This window comes from Pinus tabuliformis, chromosome 6, assembly GCF_031772625.1.
Source record: "Pinus tabuliformis cultivar Carrire ecotype Pingquan chromosome 6, CPIR1, whole genome shotgun sequence".
In the NCBI taxonomy this organism is placed as follows: Eukaryota; Viridiplantae; Streptophyta; class Pinopsida; order Pinales; family Pinaceae; genus Pinus; species Pinus tabuliformis.
The window spans coordinates 1,201,392,135-1,201,412,618 of record NC_142292.1 but is presented as its reverse complement, the minus strand read 5'-3'; the positions used below and the strand labels follow the sequence as shown (position 1 = coordinate 1,201,412,618).

Below are 20,484 nucleotides of genomic sequence, written 5' to 3'. Positions count from 1 at the left end.
AGCCGACGTAAACCGTGCAATTCTACGTTCAGTCCACAAAATGCAAGGCCATAGAATAATACACCGAATTGTTTTTCAAACCCTAGCCTGCATCGATCCAAAAGCTTCCTGGAACTCGATCGCTAAGCAAACACAACCCAAACGGAGCTCAGAAAGACCCTTGCGGAAGCATGAACAAGTTTTACTGTGTATCGACCATAATGTATCAGATGCTTGACTATAATCGCAATCGAAAGTACTCGGTGGAAAATGCCGTCACGTGATGCGTCTTTGTTTCGAGTCTTTCGGTCGGAGAATGCCGTCACGTGATGCGTCTTTGTTTTGATACACCCACGCTGCCGTCGATTTGTGGTTCCACTGTCGGAGAGAAATGCGATTGACCAAATACGGTAGCGTCGTGTTACACGGCAGCTCCCTTAATTCGCACAGCAACTGTAATAATAATCGAGCAGAATGAATCCGCGTCACAGCGTGGTCCCTCCGGAAGTTTGCAGAAGCGTGTCTTGAGCATAAATTCGACGTTGACAGGGTCGCAGGTTATGACAGCCCGAAGACTGCTGAGCCACAGGCCCTTTGAAAATGAAAGTGCCGGCGAGGATTTCTGGTTTGAAATCTGTAGAAGAAAGGAGAAATTGCCGTCCTATGAGAGCACAATAGAGACGCAGGAAGAAAAATCCATTTCTGTATCGAGATAGACGACTGTAAGCTTTTATCACAGTGAGCAAAGCCGAGGCTAAGACTCAGTGAAGGCTACCTGGCTTACAGAGGGCTCGACCTTAGAAATGAATGAAAGAAAGAGCTCAAGAGATTAGGATGCAGAGGAAATAACTGTTCAAGAAATCTCTTTTTCTGGCTCTGATACCATAAAAGAATATCGAATGAATTAATTCAGAATGAGAAAACAGCTCAATGATAATACAAAGATATTTACAATAATAGAAACATCAGGTTTCTATGTAGAATATGGAAACACTCAGTTTCATCTAAGAAATTGCTTAAAAGAAAAAATAGCAACATCTAAAAGACTGAGTATTAAATACTAAATAGGAATATTCTAATATCAAGGGACTAAGGTTCATTGATTATTTTGCTAAATTTTAGGCCTTTGGTCCCTGGGGTTAAATCAAAGTCAAAATTTTGAGGAAATTAATACAAATTTTAATTTTTGAATTTATTAAAATGCATTTAATTGAAAAATTTGAAATTTCCTCAATATTTAAGATTTCGACGGATGAGATTAAAAGAAATTTTGATCGTCAACAATGGTCGAGATCACTTTGACAAGGATCACTCGAACTAGCCGTTGGAAGATTTATCTTTAAATAGGAGGTCATTTGTCAGTTGATGGCATTCGATCTTTGAGTCGTGTGCTAAGTGAAAGCTCTCTTGTAATCTTTTTCCATAAGCAATAAAGAAAGACTTTGGGGTTAATTTTTGCTGGTGTTACGCTTTGTGGAAATGCTGTAAGATGTGTTATTTTCATGCATAGATTTTCTTTTAACCAATGATGATAGCTTTATGAAGAGTGATTTAAGCACAGGTATCTTGCTTGATCACTGGGGTTTGAATGGTAATTTAAGTTCTGAATATAATGGTACGTATCTCTATTAAATTTGAATTTTATTATCGTTTTCTCGCTCTACATTAATGGTTGAATTGAGTTGTGCAGAGAATTCTTGATTTTTAGATCATCGGGCGTTCGGGGAAGTTTTCAGTTGGATCAGCCAACTCCTGATTATTATTTTCTGAAGAGCCTAGCCGGATTGAATCCCGGGCTTATCATAAGAAGTTTTCATTGTTGATGCATGAAGGGTTTTGGGCGAAGCACCTCCGTTTAAATTTAAAATTTCAAAAAAATTTCTGTGCTAAATTGATAAATCTGGCTTTTAAGAGCCTCAGATTGTCAGATCTGGGAGCGGAGTTGGACTCACACTCGCCAGATCTGGTAGATCTGCTACTCCTGTGCATAGATTTGTAATTTTTTTTTAATTTTTTCTGACTTAGGGTTTCTGGGGTTTCATTTTTTTGGTATATCGGGATTCTGGGTGTTTGTGTTTTCAGGAACAGGTTGTAGATCTAAAGGTGAAGTTTTATTTTGAAGCCAAATCTAGGCCCTGGAGGGTAAGATCTTGCCTCAGAACCATCTCTTGCAGGGGCATTATTTCTGTAGTCCAGGGTTTTAATTTTTAATTTTTTAATTATCTAGAGACGATTTTACAGGAGTTTCAAGTAATAAATCTGACACATAACATATACATTTTATTCAGAAATCTCTGGGAAATTTTTAAGGGTTTATTGGGCTGCTTTTCTCTTTTCCTATCTGCTGCTTGGGATTTTCAATTTTTCTGTTGCTTAAAAAATTTTCAAAATTTTTTTAGGCTCACAGCCTTTTTGCTGGTGCCTGCAGAACCCTGCCTATAGCTCCTCTCTCATCTCCAAACCCTAAAAATCCTTCCTCGTTGCCCACCATTTCCCTTCTGCCCTTCCAGCTCCATTCGCACGCTGTCACCAACTTGCGTCCCCCCATCTACCATCGATTTTCCCATCTGCTCTTTACGCTGCCACCTTAAGCTCGCAGCTCCATTTCCTGCGAGCAAAGCCTGCAACTTACTAAGCCCTTTCTCTGCAGCTTGCTGCCATCTCCTGTTCCCTGCGTTTTCATTCCTATACGGTGCTATTGCTGCCCAATCCCCGCTTCTCATCTCCACTCCATCGCAGCTCCTCATCGTTGTTCCTCCACCCTCTCCATGCTACCCTATCCATGTATCCCTGCAGCAAACGCACACCTTCAATCTATTCCGCAGCGTATTACCCTGCTCGTTGCCCGTCGTTTCTCCCTTTCCCTCCTCATGTGGTCCTCCTAACCTGCTATATCATCCATCGAACCCTCTCTCCTGCGTCCCTTCTCCATTCCGTCGACCTTCACCATTCTGCCGTCGAATTCCTCTTTCCCTCCCGCCGTCGAAGCCTATCCAAACCTGCAAAAAACAAACTTCGACTTCATTTTGTCTTATATTTTTTTTTCTTTTGTATATTCGTTGGGTTAGTTAGCATTTCGATTTTTCATTAAGCTAGGCTTTATTTTCATGTTGGGTTTATGATTTTAATTGTGTCCCTTCTTTATTTTTATTTTTTGTTTTTTTTGTTTTTTATATATTTTGATTTTAAAAAATCTAAAACATGTAAAAAATGTTTTCGATTTTGGTTTCTCTTTTCCACTTTGATTTCTTTTTTTCTAAAAAATTAAAAATCCTAAAAACATCTAAAATATTTAAAATCCAAAAACATTAAAAAAATAAAAAATTTTTCCTAAAAAAAGGGGCTAAAAGGGACTTCACATTACTTGTGACTTTGAGAAATCCTAAAGAATTAAATCGAAATAAATTTCGCATTTAAAGATTTTAAATTTTTTTATGTGGCCTCTGGCCCATTAAAAAATTTAAAAAATTATTAAATCTTTTTCGATTTATTTCGGTCACATTTAGTCTTGCTTAATATATCGAGAAATTCACCTAAGGAATAATTAAGTTGTCAATTTAAAATTCTTCTTGGTGTCTTTTTGTGCTAAGGCTAAGTCTGAAAGAAAACTTTTGTGGTATCAACATTTCCTTTTCACTATAGTTAAATGTGCTTAAATTTCTATATCTAAAGATTAACTATTGGAAAGTGGTGAATTTCCTAGATTTGGGTCATTAAGCATAATCATTTAAATTCTGGGATCTGAACTGGTTAGCTTTTAAATCTCGTGGTTGTTTAAAAGCATTTACATCTCTTGAAATTTAATTGCTAAGTCATTGTGCATCTGCTGAATATCTTGCATGTATCAAGCGATTGCTAAAGAACTTTATCGTGAAATTATAAATAGATTTCATATCTTTGTTTCCTAAGCAGCAACAAATCAATTACTTGGTTTTCATTTTATCTAGCGAAATCATTAACTCCACAAGGCATTGGTATTAATCATTTAGAATCTAATCAATTTCTAAGTCTTGCTAAGCCTTAATCAAGTATTTGATCGCCTCGCTGTGTCTCCCGAACTGGTTGGTTCCCAACTAGTTCTTTTTCATTCCATTTTTCCATAGGGTCTACCCCCCTTAGCTTGCTATAGGCAGACGGCTTAAACAGAGAGATTGTGGATCAGGGTGACAGCCCCCAATCTGAGCGTTGTCGCGGTGCCTAGACACTCTGTGCGACAATAGTGCCCATGAAGGGTCTTTTACATTATGACTTTGACTTTGATACAATACAGAAATCCTAAATCACACGATGGGTACTTTGACCTATTGACTAATGATCTAAGCATGAAACCCATGCTTTAATAAGTCAATTTCTTTTACAATAAAATTTCTTTTTCTTTCTTTTGACAAATACATTACATTATGACTCAAATACAATTATGAAGACCAATACTAGTTACGTTCTTCAACAGATTTAATCATAGTTCTCATGACTGTCTTAAGAGCCAAATTGAGTACATCTTCTTGAGTGCATGTCTGCAGTTTTCAAATTTATGGCCTGATTTTATCACAACACATTGCTAGGTGCTAACATTAGCTTTAAACCTGCTCTATGGCATTTATCACATTCTTGGTTGTTTTGGGCATATTATCTTACTGTCCTTACAGATCACTAATTCTCTAAGAGTTTGACAGTAAATGGGTCCCTTGAGAAACAAAACCAAAATTTTTCACCTTTTGGAACATACAGTCAAGGAACCAAAATAAATTTGATAATGTATGCTCATTGTGCAGAGTATATGTAGAAGGTTACAACACAGTTCAATTATACAGGAAACAGAACTTATTACAGCGAAAAGTCTATAGATTAACTTGATACGATCAATGCAAGTACACTGTTATTGAAATAATTTGTTACTCGATACAAAATATACTCAATGCTTTACTCTTGCGCTATTTCTCTCTCAAATTGGACAATACTTAAGTTATTCATTGTGATTTATTGAAAATATCTTCTCTTCAGATTGTATTTACTATTTATTATTACGAAGTATTTTATTTGCTACATCTGCCTCACATCCATGTTGCTTGCACTGGCTCTGATATTCAGAATCCAAGGTGTATTTCTAACAAGATACTTAGAAGACAAGTAACACCTTTCTTATTGCAGCTTATATATCTGAAGTAGGAATTTCTCTTAAATAATTACAGCATATGCTTATACTATTCCGTTTCAACTTATAATATTTTGTTAATGTGGCTTTGTAGATCCGATTTCGATTGGACTAACCCCTGGACCCTATGGCTTGATATTTTCCTCATTTATACCTTTCTATTTCGATATACCAGTTTCAACATGGTTTCGTATTTTTGGGATCCAATTCTCTGACAAATCATTTGTCTACCTTGCTGGTCTTCAGGTTAGAAGTTAAAACTTTTTATTTTACAATGTGTTTGTTTGTTGCAAAGCAGTACTCTGTTAGAATATGATGCACGATATTCTTTTCACTGGTTCTGCATTGTATTGAAATACGTTTTATTTAATTGTTGGCGATGTAGCTACTTATTTCATCACGGAAAAGATCATTTATACCAGGTCTTTGTGGCATCATCGCTGGCTTGTCTTATCGACTGAATGTCTTTGGGGTTCGCAGAATTAAGGTGTGTGAAGTTCTTTCTATTTGTCAGAGTTGTGTATATCTTTGCTCAAACCAGTTGGTTGCTTTGAAGAATTTTTAGACGCTTATGATTGTTTTGTGCTGTTTTTGTTTGATAATTATGGCATTGGATAGTTAGAGATTTCAGTTTAGTGTTTCAGGATGTTCTTTTTAGAGTTTGAATGTTTTGTATGAAATTAAGAATCATCTTAGTTTCTCTTTTCTTATTTTAATTTATTAATAGATCAATTGAGAGTCATTTGAAATTATTTAGGCCTTTCTGTTGTTTTCAGCCATATTACAATTTCTAATTATCATGATTCATGAGTTCGTGAAATCTTGGGTTTTTTGGGATAGGCATTGTTATAGATAACTCGTTCATAACCAAATGATTCCCAAGTTAAAATGAATAGCACCTTCTGTTAATTGGAATGCTTTGTCAGTACCGTCCGTAACCCTGCTGCTTCTTACAGCCTTACTTATGCATAGTTCAAACTTCAGATTGACATCCTCTTTGCTCAGAGACTATCTTCAGCTTCATATCTTGTTGCTGTAGAATTTTAGGCATGTTTGTTATCCTTTCAGCGAGGAGCAGTTATCTGTTTTGGTTATTTTTGGCAAAATGTAGATGACAGTGTTGCCATGCGTACTTAGTTATCAGTGCGGAACTCATTTATTCAATTGTTTTATTCTATTACATAAGTCATTAAATACAAAAAAATTAATCTGGAATTTGACATAGAACGATAACAGAACCTGTTCATAACCATTTCTGTTTATAATCAGAAAATTTAATACAAATGTTGTTCTTCCTTTAGCAGAACCGAAATATATATAATAGGGGCATCACTATGGTAATGCATTCTTTGAACAGATCAGAGTAAATCTGCATCCTTCTCTCTGATCCCTAGTGCATCAAAGGTCTGGTTTTAGACCACCTAATTGTTGGAAATAATAAAACATCTGAGTAGCATAGTGTAACTTGTTATGATTTGTTGAATGCACTTATTTGGGTAAGTGTGTTTGTGGACCTGCAGTTATCTTCACTAGAAAACTGCATGTTTTAGAAGCTGTGGTCAGTAATTGCAGAGAGCACAGACTTGAGTTGCAATGGTTAGTTGCTGATGTGGTGCAACCAGGGAAGGTCTACCTGATGAGGTCAACTTTGATCAGAGTGTAACAGCAATTTTTCATTTGCACCCCGTGTACGAAAGTGCAACTATGTGAAATTTGAACATATGTAAATTTATGTGAAAAACATATTGGTGGCTGGGTGAAGGGAGGGACACATGGATCCCATGCTCTGAGGGGGTTGCTTGTGGCGTGCCATGGGGAGGCCCATACCTGACCTCGTTTAATTGCCTCAATACTTCACCCTGACCAGTGAACTACCTCAGTGCTGACAGAACTAAAGCAATGAAGGCTCGGCAGTGGGCAGCATGGGTGGAGGACAGCACCCATCTATGCCCCCTCCTCGTGGATTGAGGCAGTGGAGCTGCTGCCTTGGGAAGAGAGGAAAGAGGACAGCAGCAGACCTCGCGTGGAGCAGACAGAGAACAGGAGTTCCCTATTGGAGGATTGGCAAAGAACCAAAAAATGAATGACAACAGGACGTGGCCAAGGGAGGAGAAAGGGAGTGGTCACAGAGGAGCGACCTGGTGAAAGCCTTGTAGAGAGACAGAGCAAGGAGCTGCTAGAACAATTGAAGGATGGAACTGGACTAGATGGTCACTGAGCCAGTGTTTAGGAGTCAGGGGTATGATTCCCTGCATCTTCTTGTGATGAGGTCACTAGAATGTGTGTGTATCTAAGCTTGCATGATCAATGGGAAGCTCAGTGGAGGACTGAATCACTGTGGTGCTTGCTGCAAGGCTGTGAAACCACCGAGACAGGGTAATCTGAGCCACTGTGGTGCTTGCTGGAATAGCTGTGAAACCACCTGGACAGTGGACTACAGAGTCACAGAACCCTGCGGTGCTTTACATGCAAAGGCGGCTGATAAACCACCAAAAGAAGTTGATTCAGCCTCTTGGAATTGAGATATAACTCTTCAGATCCTGGGTGAAGCGCTGCATTTTAACTCAGAGATTAAGTGAGTAACTGTGGTGCTTAATGCTGGTGAGCAGTTGTTAAACCACCTAGACAGTGGCTAGAGGATTCTCCCAGAAAGAGGGAGAAGATTATGATGAGATATTTTCTCTTGTTGCCCGAGACACTACCATCTAGTCTATCATTTCTCCAGCTGCTAATCAGGGTTGGAGTCTCCATCAGATGGATGTGAAGACAACTTTTCTTCATAGTATACTTAAGGAAGAGGTGTGCCTGGAACAACCTCAAGGCTTTGAGGAACATGATAGGGAAACCCATGTTTGCAGATTGAAGACAACCCTTTATGGACTGGACCAAGCTTCCATGGCTTGGTATGCTCGGATCGATTGATATCTGATAAAGCTTGGATTCAAGAGAAGCAATGCCGATCCCAACCTTTACTTCAAGGTTGTTCAAGGTATGCCTTTGATTTTGGTTTTATATGTTGATGATTTGTTGATGACAGGATCAAAGCCCCTAATCATCCAATGTAAGAGGGAGTTTTCCTCTGATTTGAGACAAAAGATCTTGGGTTGATGCGCTATTTCTTGGGCTTAAAAGTGTGGCAGAAACCAGGAGATATTTTCCTTAGCCAAAGAAAATATATTGTCAAACTCTTGGAGAGATTTGGGATGGTGGATTGCAAATCCATGGCCACACCAATGGAGGTAAATTTCAAGAAGTTAAGAGGTGAAGCTGTGGGCCCAGATCTAGTGGATCCTTTTATGTACTGACAACTGATTGGAGCTTTGATGTTTCTGGTCAACACTAGTCCAGATATATGTTTTGCCATTAACACTTTGAGCCAGTTCATGGTGGAACCATTGCATGCTCATTGGATGGCCACAAAACATGTGCTGTGATATCTGCATGGGACAATCAATCATGGACCGAGGTATGTCTCTGGTGATGATTTGAGACTACATGGGTATACAAATGCAGATTGGGCTGGGAGTGTTACAGACAGAAAGAGCACATCAGGGTGTTGCTTTAGCCTTGGATCTGCCATGATTTCCTGGCTGAGAAAGAAGCATACATCTGTCACTCTCCGTACAACCAAGGCAGAGTATATTGCAACTAGTATGGCTAGTTGTGAGGCAATGTGACTTCAGAAGTTCCTTGCAGAGCTGTTTGATCATGTGCTAGATACGACCATGATATACTGTGACAATCAAAGTGAAGTCATACTTTTAGCGAACCTAGTGTTTCATGATAGGTCGAAGCACATCGGGATCAGGTACCACTACATCAGAGACATGGTACAAAGAGGAGCAGTGAGGCTCCGACACATTTTGACAGATAAGTAGGTTGTAGACATTCTCACGAAGCCATTATCCAAAGCAAAGTTCTTATTCTTTAGAGACCAGCTTGGAGTGTAGGAAAATGTGTCCCTCCTTGGGAGGGAACACTGCTGATTAAGAGCACTGAGTGAATGCTCTTCTCCCAGTCTTTCTACTGCCATGTAGTTGGAGGGGGGGGGCGATGAGTAGAGCAACTCCTAGGTGTGATGGTACTCCTTGGAGCCATGGATTTGGCTGAGTACATGCGCCAATATGCATCCTACTTGCAAGTCACTTTCGTGTCCTTGTTGACCAAGGGCTATGTTGAGATGGTTAAGCTTGTCGGGATTGCCACCCATCTGGCCAGTGGGTGAGGATGTTGGAAAATCAGAAAGGCAGTAAAGTTTTTCTTGACCTTGATAATTACTTGTGATGTTTCTTATTATTATGATTCTTTATATCTTCTTTCTTTAGTCATCAAGCAATTACCAACAACAACAACACATAAAACAATGGACACAAGATGTAGGCACATGCCAGGGAAAAACCCCCCTCGAGGGGAAAACCCAGTGAAAGTAATTCTTCCTTTCAATAGTATTCTTTGAGACTCTTCACCCTAGACCAAGACCAAACCTTCCCTCAACACCAAGTCAGCCTCTAGAAGTTTGACTTCTTCCCAGCAACTTCGACTATGCAACAACTTTGATCCAAACTTAAACAGGAACACAATAAATTACAGATATAACCATAAATACAGAGATGCAACAGAAATAGCACTTCATTTCATTAATAGAAAAATATTGAATTATGCTTACAAACATAATGGAAATAAACTAGCTCGGGAGATGGTAGCTTATCTCTGAGAAGAGATGTGGTAGCTACATGCCTCTGAACTGTGTTACAATGAGGCTCAAGGACCTATTTATTATTGAATAACAATAGAACAACCAAAACCCTAACCCCAGGAGATGTAATGCCAAGAGTTTGTGGGTCCCGTTGGGGTTAGTTGGGCAGCCAACTTCCCGGGGTTGTAACTTGGTCATATTATCTCCGTTTGGCACGTACGATACCTTGTTGGAAAGGTTCATCCGAGTACTATAGGATTTGTGGAAGACTCGTGTCTACAACTATAGGCTTGTAACGGACCTCAAAAAAATGCCGTTTAGGGGGTCAAAACTGCTCCAAAATTTTAGGACCCGAAAAACTGCTAAAAATAGTAAATGCTGAAATAAACAAGGAAACAGATGACACTGACTGGAGGTCTAGGTCGAATAGGTTGGTGGCCACCAATATCCACCCTAGACCAAGACCAAACCTTCCCTTCACACCAAGTCAGCCTCTAGAAGTTTGACTTCTTCCCAGCAACTTCGACTATGCAACAACTTTGATCCGAACTTAAACAGGAACACAATAAATTACAAATATAACCATAAATATAGAGATGCAACAGAAATAACACTCATTTCATTAATAGAAAAATATTGAATTATGCTTACAAACATAATGGCAATAAACTAGCTTGGGAGATGGTAGCTTATCTCTGAGAAGAGATGTGGTGGCTACATGCCTCTGAACTGTGTTACAATGAGGCTCAAGGGCCTATTTATTATTGAATACCAATAGAACAACCAAACCCTAACCCTGGGAGATGTAATGGCAAGAGTTTGTCGGTCTCGTTGGGGTTAATTGGGCAGCCAACTTCCTGGGGTTGTAACTTAGTCATATTATCTCCGTTTGGCACGTACGATACCTTGTTGGAAAGGTTCATCTGAGTACTACAGGATTTGCGGAAGGCCCGTGCCTACAACTACAAGCTTGTAACGGACCTCAAAAAAACACTGTAACAATGCGAAACACGCATGTAAAAGAAAATTGAATGAATTAATTAACCTGGAGCAAACAGCTCAATGATAATACAAAGATATTTACAATAATAGAAACATCAGGTTTCTATGTAGAATATAGAACAAACAGTTTCATCTAAGAAACTGCTAAAAGAATAAAAATAGAAACAGCTAAAAGACTGAGCATTACTAAATAGAGATATATTCTAATACCCTCCCTTAATGCTCAATCTATTTACAACACCAATAGACCCGCGAAATTTTACAAATTTATCAGGACCAAGAGGCTTGGTGAAAATATCGGCGGGCTGCTCTGTTGTGGGAACATAGTGCAACTGAACTGAGCCGTCTTCAACCAGCTGTCGAATGTAGTGGCAGTGAGTTTCCACATGCTTTGTTCGTTCATGAAAGACTGGATTCTTGGCAAGTTTGAGCACTCCCTGATTATCACAAAACAAAGAAGTAGGCCCTGTCTGAAAAACATGCATATCTGCAAGCATACGACGAAGCCAAACTGCCTCACAGGCTGCCTTAACTGCTCCCCGATACTCTGCTTCTGTTGAGGAGAGAGCCACTGCCTGTTGCTTCTTACTAGTCCAAGTAACAGCACCAGATCCTAGACTAAACACATACCCAGCTGTAGATTTACGGTCATCAACCGAACCGGCCCAGTCAGAGTCAGTGTAGCCACTGAGAATAGGATTGGAGCTGCGAGTATATAAGAGGCCATAATTAGAAGTACCACGCACATATCGTAGCACCCGCTTTGCTGCTATCCAATGATCAGCTTTAGGAGCTGACATAAAGCGAGAAATGTAGCTTACTGCAAAACTGATGTCAGGTCTGGTAGCAGTAAGATAGATGAGACTGCCCACTAATTGCCTGAATAAAGTTTCATCCACAAGAGGAGAGGATGACTGTGCTGAAAGTTTGAGCCCTGGTTCCATAGGAGTCGTGGCCGGTTTGCAATCCTGCATTCTGAACCTTTCCACAAGATTTTTGGCATACTTGGACTGAGAAAGAAAGATCTGATTTTCAGTCTGCCACACTTCAACCCCCAGACAGTAATGAAGAAGTCCCAAGTCTGTCATCTCAAAAGTTCTGCATAGATCTTGTTTGATCCCATGGATCAAATGTGCAGAGCTGCCAGTAATGATAAGATCATCCACATAGACAACTACAAACAAGATATCATCACCAGTATGCTTGATATACAGGTTTGCATCAGATGGACTCCGTTGAAAACCCTGATCTGTCAGGTACTGATCAATTTTCATGTACCAAGCCCGAGGAGCTTGTTTCAATCCATAGATTGCTTTAACTAACCGACACACTTTCTGTTCTTGACCAGCAACCTTGAATCCTGGAGGCTGCGTCATGTAGACTTCTTCTTGGAGATCACCATTTAGGAAAGCACTCTTTACATCCATCTGATGAACTTTCCAATTGAACTGAGCTGCTAGGGCAAGCACAAGCCTTATGGTACTCATCTTGGCTGTAGGAGCAAAAGTCTCCTCATAGTCAATGCCTTCCTTCTGTGAGAACCCTCGAGCCACAAGACGAGCTTTATACTTATCTATGGTTCCATCAGCTTTGTATTTCACTTTATACACCCATTTGCAGCCTATGGGTTTTTTCTTGCAGGAAGATCAGAAAGTGTCCATGTATGATTCTTCTGAAGACCTTTGGAATTCGGCTTCCATAGCCTGTTCCCACTCAGATGTACCCTTAGCCTCTGAATAGGTTTGAGGCTCAAAAATACTGTGTATGTTAGCCATAAGAGCAAAATTGACTGTAGACTGTTGTCTGTTCTTATGTCTAGAAGTTCTACCTTCAAGGAGCTCATCATCCCGGAGATCACCTATGGTTTTAGCCCACCATTTAGGCCGAAGAGAAGAAGAACCAATATCAGGAGCAGAGGAACCAATATCAGAAGGAGGTGGAGAAGGCTCAAGAGCAATAGGGACAGCAAGAGGAGCGTTGGCTTCTGGAGGAAGCTCAGATAGAGTATTATCAAATACTGATGCTACATCATCCCTCCCATCAGGTGGACCGACTGGAAGAAGAACACTGTGAGGCTGGTCCTCAGAACATTGCTGAAAGAATCCTCTGTCCTCATCAAAGACTACATCCCGACTGAAGCTAAGACGACCAGTGGCTATATCTATCAGCCTATAGGCTTTGTGATGATCACTGTACCCTGTCATCATGAGTTTCTGGCTTTTGGAATCCAACTTAGAGCGCTTAGCAGCTGGAATCCAAACATATGCAACTGAGCCAAATACTTTGAGATGACTGATCTTAGGCTTACGGCCAGACCAAACCTCTTCAGGAGTCTTCCCTGTAACAGCCTGAGTGGGTGATCTGTTAAGAAGGTAAACAACAGTAAATACTGCTTCAGCCCAGAATCTGTTTGGAACACTCCTGTGTTGTAACATGGAACGAGCCATTTCAACAACCGTGCGGTTGCGGCGCTCGACAACACTGTTCTGCTGAGGAGTGTAGGGTGCGGTTAACTGATGTTTGATGCCATGAATATCACAGAAATTGGCAAAAGCTGAAGAAAAAAATTCCCCCCCATTGTCGGTCCTAAGAGTCATGATGTTACAGCCAGACTCTTTTTCAACTAAGGTTTTAAACTTCTGAAAGGTACTAAGTGCATCAGATTTATTTTTTAGAAAATACACCCACATCTTTCTACTGAAATCATCGACAATAAGTAAAAAATATTTGCAAGCAGTGATAGAAGCTGTATTCATAGGACCACAAATATCAGCGTGAAGTAACTGGAGTACCTTAGATGCACGCCAAGATTCTCCATTCTTGAATGAAGACCGAAGTTGCTTTCCCGCTTGACAGGCGCCGCATACCCCCAACTGCTGAGTCTGAATATCAGGTAATCCTGACACAAGTCCCTCCCGGGAGAGCTGAGAGAGATACTGCATATTTAGATGCCCATATCGCTGATGCCAAAGAGTACTGATGGGAGAGACACGTGCTGCTAGAGCCACTTCTGGAGAGTCACCGGTGTCAAGTAGCCTATATAGACCATGGTCCTCTAGGCCAACAGCAACTGTTATACTAGTCTCCCTGTCAATAATAGAGCACTGGTGTGCACTGAACACAACATCAAGCTGAGGAGAATTCCTCATAATCTGGCTGACAGACAGCAGATTAATTTCCATACCAGGAACATAGTATACATTCAGAAATATGAGTGTGCGCCCACCAGACTGAATTTGAACTGTACCTCTGCCAGCTACTGTGTACTTTTCACCTCCGCCAAATACCACGGAATCACTGAAAGGTGAGAAGTCAATAAACCAGTCACGCCTGTGAGAGAAATGGCGTGATGCACCAGAGTCAATATACCAAGCAGAAGACGGTACATGATCTGACGACCTTTTAGCCATAAAGGCATAAAAAACAGATTCTGTCTGCTCGGAATATTCCTGACTGCCTTTCAACATGAGATTGGTTAGCGAAGCCATCTGCACGTTTCCCAAGATATGGAAAAAAACAAAAAATCCTGCACGGATTTCAAACGAGGATGCAGGCTGATCCAGACAGAAATTGACAGATGCTGATATAAGTATGAAAAGATTCCCAAAGAAGACTGATTTACTGTAAGAAACACAAACAAACACTAGATAGGAAGAATCAATAAATTGTGGAGATCTCACAAGACAGAGAAGGGTTCATTTCTGTATCGAGATAGACGACTGTAAGCTTTTATCACAGTGAGCAAAGCCGGGGCTAAGACTCAGTGAAGGCTACCTGGCTTACAGAGGGCTCGACCTTAGAAAGGAATGAAAGAACTCAAGAGATGAGGATGCAAAGAAGCTAGCTGATCAAGAACACTCCCTGAGCGCAGTTTCGAAATGAACTACTGAATACAATGCTGCCTGCTTAAAAATCTTCTTTCAAGATGACTGTAGCAAATCTTAACAAATTCTGTTTTTTTAAAAAACAATAGACTTGCATACAAAAAAAATTTCTCAGATCTGTATCAGTGCACCAGATAAAAAAAAACTAGACCAAAGGATAACTGTTATGCTGATTTGATCACTTGTACTGATGATAAACTGCGATGCTGTTCTGATCCCACTTCAAAAAAATAACTGTGATGCTATTTCTGGTCCCACCGTTTCAAATATAATCACAATATTTTTTAATCCAAATTCTAATCAAACCCGTCACTATAAACTGGAAAATACGTGGATCTGAAAATACCTTTATGTGTTTGCCGTCACTGTAGCCGTGAATCTGATTGGTAACACACTGCCGGCACACACCACGGATATATACGTCTCAGCTACAGGTCACGTCTCAGCTACAGGTGTATAGATCCACAGGTGAATACGCGGGTTTGAAATATATTCACGGGTCTGATAATACTTGAAATATAACACACGCGTATATCCACGCCACAGATTTTGACAGATATCCACACCACAGAGTTATCAAAGCTTCACGTCACGTCTCAGCGACTCGGTATAGATCCACAGGGGAATACGCGGGTTTTGAAATATATTCACGGGTCTGATAACACTTAAAATACAAAACACGCGTATATCCACGGGTTTTGAAATTACACGCGTATCACAGTGTTTCAAATATCCACGGGTTTGACAGATATCTACGCCACAGAGTTTCAAATACACGCGTATCACAGGGTTTCAAATATCCACGGGTTTGACAGATATCTACGCCACAGAGTTTCAAATATATATTCACGGGTTTTGAAATATATATATCCACGGATTTCAATTGTAATACCATCCACGGGTTTTATACCATAAAATCTGGAGGATCTGAGAGCGAGAATACTCAAACAAATGTTGACGCGGATACCCAAAGCCGCTGGAAAGTGCCGTGGTTCTGTCGAACACGTGAGCGAAAATATTAAAAAAAAAACGTATTAACTTTGATTTCTGCTACCGCTTCCAGCTTTATGCACCAGATATCATGACAGAAGAAGACTGCTGCCCCCGGATTCACAATAGCTTTCAGATCTCAGACCATGAACAAGCGTTCTTTGTAAATGGAGACGCTAACCCTTGGAGAGAAAAAAAATTTCGAATGTGGCCACGATAACAAAAAAATCCAGATCCCTAAAGAGCAATTTCGAAATGAAACAAAATTTTTCAAACAGTGAAAAATTATTTCGAAAGACACCTGTGCTCTGATACCATAAAACAGTGCGAAACACGCATGTAAAAGAATATTGAATGAATTAATTAACCTGGAGCAAACAGCTCAATGATAATACAAAGATATTTACAATAATAGAAACATCAGGTTTCTATGTAGAATATAGAACAAACAGTTTCATCTAAGAAACTGCTAAAAGAATAAAAATAGAAACAGCTAAAAGACTGAGCATTACTAAATAGAGATATATTCTAATATATTTATTATTGAATACCGATAGAACAACCAAACCCTAACCCTGGGAGATGTAATGCCAAGAGTTTGTCGGTCTCGTTGGGGTTAATTGGGCAGCCAACTTCCTGGGGTTGTAACTTAGTCATATTATCTCCGTTTGGCACGTACGATACCTTGTTGGAAAGGTTCATCTGAGTACTACAGGATTTGCGGAAGGCCCGTGCCTACAACTACAAGCTTGTAACGGACCTCAAAAAAACACTGTTTAGGGGGTCAAAACTGCTACAAAATTTCAGGACCCGAAAAACTGCTAAAAATAGTAAATGCTGAAATAAACAAGGAAACAGATGAAACCAACTGGAGGTCTAGGTGGAATAGGTTGGTGGCCACTAATATCCACCCGAATCATTCCTTGCCAAATGGTCCCCATTACGTGCAGAGCTTCCATGAGGTGAAGAAATTTCTGTTGAACCTGGTCCCTAGTGAACCACTTGCCCTGGTGAAGGAGTTGGCCTGCTTTGACAACTCGATATAGCTGGATCCTTTGTTGACAAGTGTTCTTTACCTGCGTGTCCATGAGCTGATCAGTTGTGGCCCGTTCCATGCAGTCTGGGTTGAGCTCTGTTGGTGTGAGTTGTTCTGCAATATCGGATGTGTCCAACAATGGTGGAAAGTATGGCCAAAGGCGGTTTACATTGAACACTGGGTGAAAACCAAGGAACGATCGGATGCTGAGCTCGAAGGCATTGTCACCGAAAGCCTTGGTGATGGTGTATGGCCCATATCGGAGCGGACGAAACTTGCGGTGGGGTTTAGCGAGGCGCTCCTTTTGCAAATGTAGCCAAAATTTGTTGTCCACCTGGAACTTGTGCGACACTCGATGCTGATCATGGCATTGCTTATACTTAGCATTGGCTCTGTCCAATATATCATGGACCTGCTGGCGGATGTGTTCAATGCACTCAATGAAGTTGTTAGCCCTGTCGACTTCAGATTGGACGTGAACCAAATTTGCTTGAGTGGTTGCAAATGACATGGCCACATTAATGGGTCATAATGGTTGAAATCGCAACCCTACCTGAAAGGGGCTATGGCTTGTTGAGCTGTGGAGAGCTCTGTTATTTGTGTTGGACATAGGGGAGACTTTCATCCCATGTGCGTTGATGCTTCGAGTTGTACATGCACAGAATGTGTACGATCATCCTGTTGACAACCTCTGTTTGGCCATCAGTTTGGGGATGGAAAGCCACGGACTTAGTAAGTTTTGTATCCAACATCGACAAGAGACTTGACCAAAATGAACTCAGGAATTTGCTGTCCTGATCTGAGACAATGGACTGTGGGATCCCAAAGTGTACCCACACTCACTCAAAGAAGAGCTTAGTAGTGGCCTCTGCTGTGATACTCTTCTTGCAAGCCGCCATGATGGCCATCTTAGAGAATCTGTCGATGACCACGAAAATGCAGTCATTGTCGTGCTTAGTAGAAGGAAGGCCCGACATGTAATCCATGGAGATAGATTCCTAAGGTCGACTAGGAGTAGGTAGAGGAGTATATAGGCTTTGCTTCTTGATGGTTGGTTTGGCAATGGCACAGGTGGGGCAGGATCTAATGTACTTCCCAACATCCTGACGAAGTTTCAATCAATAAAAATACTTCTGCAGTACCGCCATTGTTTTCTCTACTTCGAAATGTCCAGCGACCCAACTGTACTGTTCCTCCCAAATCATCTTGGCACGCTCGCTTGAAGGAACACAGATGTGTCCCAGGCAATGTTTTTAAAACCAGAACCGGTGACCGGACCGGTCCACCTAATGAACCGGTTTACCGACCGGAACTGGTCTAACCGGGACTGGTTTGGTCTAAACAAACCGGTTTTAGAAAAATACATTAAATAATTATTTTTTAATGAAAAAAACTATTTTTAAGATTTAAAACCATGATTCCAAGCCAATAGAGACAAAATATGCAAAGATTGCTCATTGATATACCATGTAAAGCCTTAAAGGTGAATATATCAAAATGGCACCGAGTGCAATACATATCATCGACAAAATACATAAGCAATGAGGCTCTAAATGGCCACTAGAGTGCAAAAATAAAGCCTACAAACTATGGGGCCAGTGGCCTACTACAAGACTTCAGTCTAGACTCTACATATATGATAATAGTAATACTATAATAGTGATCAACATTATCACTTGGAGTTGAAACTTCTCATGAGTCTCAGTCATCATGATCAAACTCAGTTGGTTGAGTCTCGACTCCCAAACTGTGTAGCCACAAACTTCTCTATTGGTTCAGTGACTTGAGTCTCAAACTTCTGAAGGTATTCTGCCCTAATATGCCCTATTATTTCATTTGGTGCTCCACATGGCTTTACATGGCCTCCTATCCCAGCCAAGTGTTGCTTGAACCTGTTAATACCCCCTCCTTGAATGGATTTTTGGCAATATTTGCAGATCATTTTGCCATCAATCATATCACAATGAGCCCATGCAGTATCTCCGGCTTTTGGAGGCATGATGACTCCCTGGATGGTAGATCATAGAAGTGAGAAGTTTATAACACAAAAAAAAAATTCATGGACAGCAGACTCAAATGAGGAATTATCAAGTGCAAATCCTTACCTGGAAATGCAAACTAGCTCCCTTAGCCTCCTCTTGAAGATGGCAACTCCACTGACAGCTACACACTATCTCCAAAATAGCTCCAACTCCAACTCCAAGATGACTACTTCAGCAAAAACTCCACACTCTCCAAGCTCACAAACAAACTCACAAACACTTACAAACACTCCAAATCAGTTGTGTGAGACAAATGAGAGTGAGAGGGGTCTCTTATAGCTTGGAGAGGGTGTTTTTGGAGGGAAAATACCTTTACCTCCCCCCCAAAACCCCTAAACCACAAACCAGCCACGCCTTTTTCCAACTTTCGGTGGGCATGCCATAAACCGGCCGGTTTGATACAAACCGGCCGGTTCCGTCCTAAACCGGCCGGTTTTTACCGGTTAGGTCAAAAAATCGGGCAAGTGATGGGTTAAACCGGGTTTTTAGGCCGGTTCCGACCGGCCAGCTAGCTAACCGGCCGGTTTGACCGGTTACCGGTTTTTCTGAGCGGTTTTTAAAACTATGGTCCCAGGTGGCCTAACAGTGCATCCTGAAGGTGAAAATTTGGAACTTGCTTCCCTTCCAAGAGTGTCTGGTATGTGCTGCCGAATTCTGGATCGCTCTGGTAAAGTTGCGGCCACTCTGAAGTCTCGTGCCCATAGGAGTCGAGCACAGTGATTAGCTCCATGACTGGTGGTCAGTTGAGGCAGTTTGCAACATTGTTGGTGCTGCCCTTCTTGTACTTAATGTTTAGATGGAACTGTTGCAGGTAGGTGGACCATTTTTGATGGCGATCATTCTGCAACTTCCCTTGTGTCTGTATGAACTGTAGGGGTCAGTGGTCTGTGTTGATGACTGTTTCCTTCCCCAGAATGTGATGCTTCCATTGATGGCAGGCCTGCACAATGGAATACATTTCTTTGTCGTAAGTGGGATGCTTTCGGACTGTGTCTGAAATTGTCTCACTATGGTAAGCCACTGGATGCCCTTGCTCTGTAAGAACTACACCAATAGCGTAGTCAGAGGCTTCCGTCTCAATCTCAAATGGTTGCTGTAGGTCTGGTAATGTGAGAACTGGTGCAAAGCAGAGGGAATGCTTCAACTCGGAAAACACTTGCTGTTGGGTTTCAGACCAAAAAAAATTTCCTTTCGCTTTGCCCTTAGTGACTTGACTTAAAGGCCAAGTGATATGAAAGAACCCCAACATGAACCTGCGATAGAAATTGGCAAGACCCAGAAAGCTGCAGACCTCTATTAGTGTCGTTGGGGCTGGCCAATCCCGAATGACTTGTATCTTGGCTAGGTCCACATGCACCCCCTGCCCATCAATGATGTAGCCTAGATATTGAACCTAGGTCATGCCAAAAGTGCATTTCTCCAAGTTAGCACACAACTTGTGTTGTCGGAGGGTTTGAAGGACTTGTCAAATATGGTGGAGGTGCTCTTCCCAACTCTTGCTGAAGATCAAGATGTCATCTAAATACAACACCACGAATACATTGGTGAAGGGTTGTAAGATGTTGTCCATCAATCTCATGAAGGTTGTAGGGGCATTCATCAACCTGAAAGGCATGACCAACCATTCGAAAAGGCCCTCCTTGGATTTAAAGGAATTCTTCCACACATCGGAGGGTTTGATAGGCACCTGGTGATAACCTGAC

At 41.0% G+C, this 20,484-nt stretch overlaps 1 protein-coding gene across 10 annotated transcripts in view; it reads left to right on the top strand.

Moving 5' to 3' along the window:
* The window catches only part of LOC149263040 (rhomboid-like protein 20), a 266,839-nt gene that overhangs the window by 146,058 nt on the left and 100,297 nt on the right, over positions 1 to 20,484 (top strand). For 8 of the 10 annotated variants that reach the window (XM_089425659.1, XM_089425630.1, XM_089425647.1 and 5 more), the window contains 2 exons: positions 5,226 to 5,377; positions 5,517 to 5,618. In XM_089425659.1, the coding sequence (XP_089281785.1) occupies positions 5,226 to 5,377; positions 5,517 to 5,618 (254 nt within the window). The remainder of the gene's footprint in view (positions 1 to 5,225; positions 5,378 to 5,516; positions 5,619 to 20,484) is intronic. The other 2 variants (XM_089425633.1, XM_089425654.1) reach the window with 1 other exon arrangement.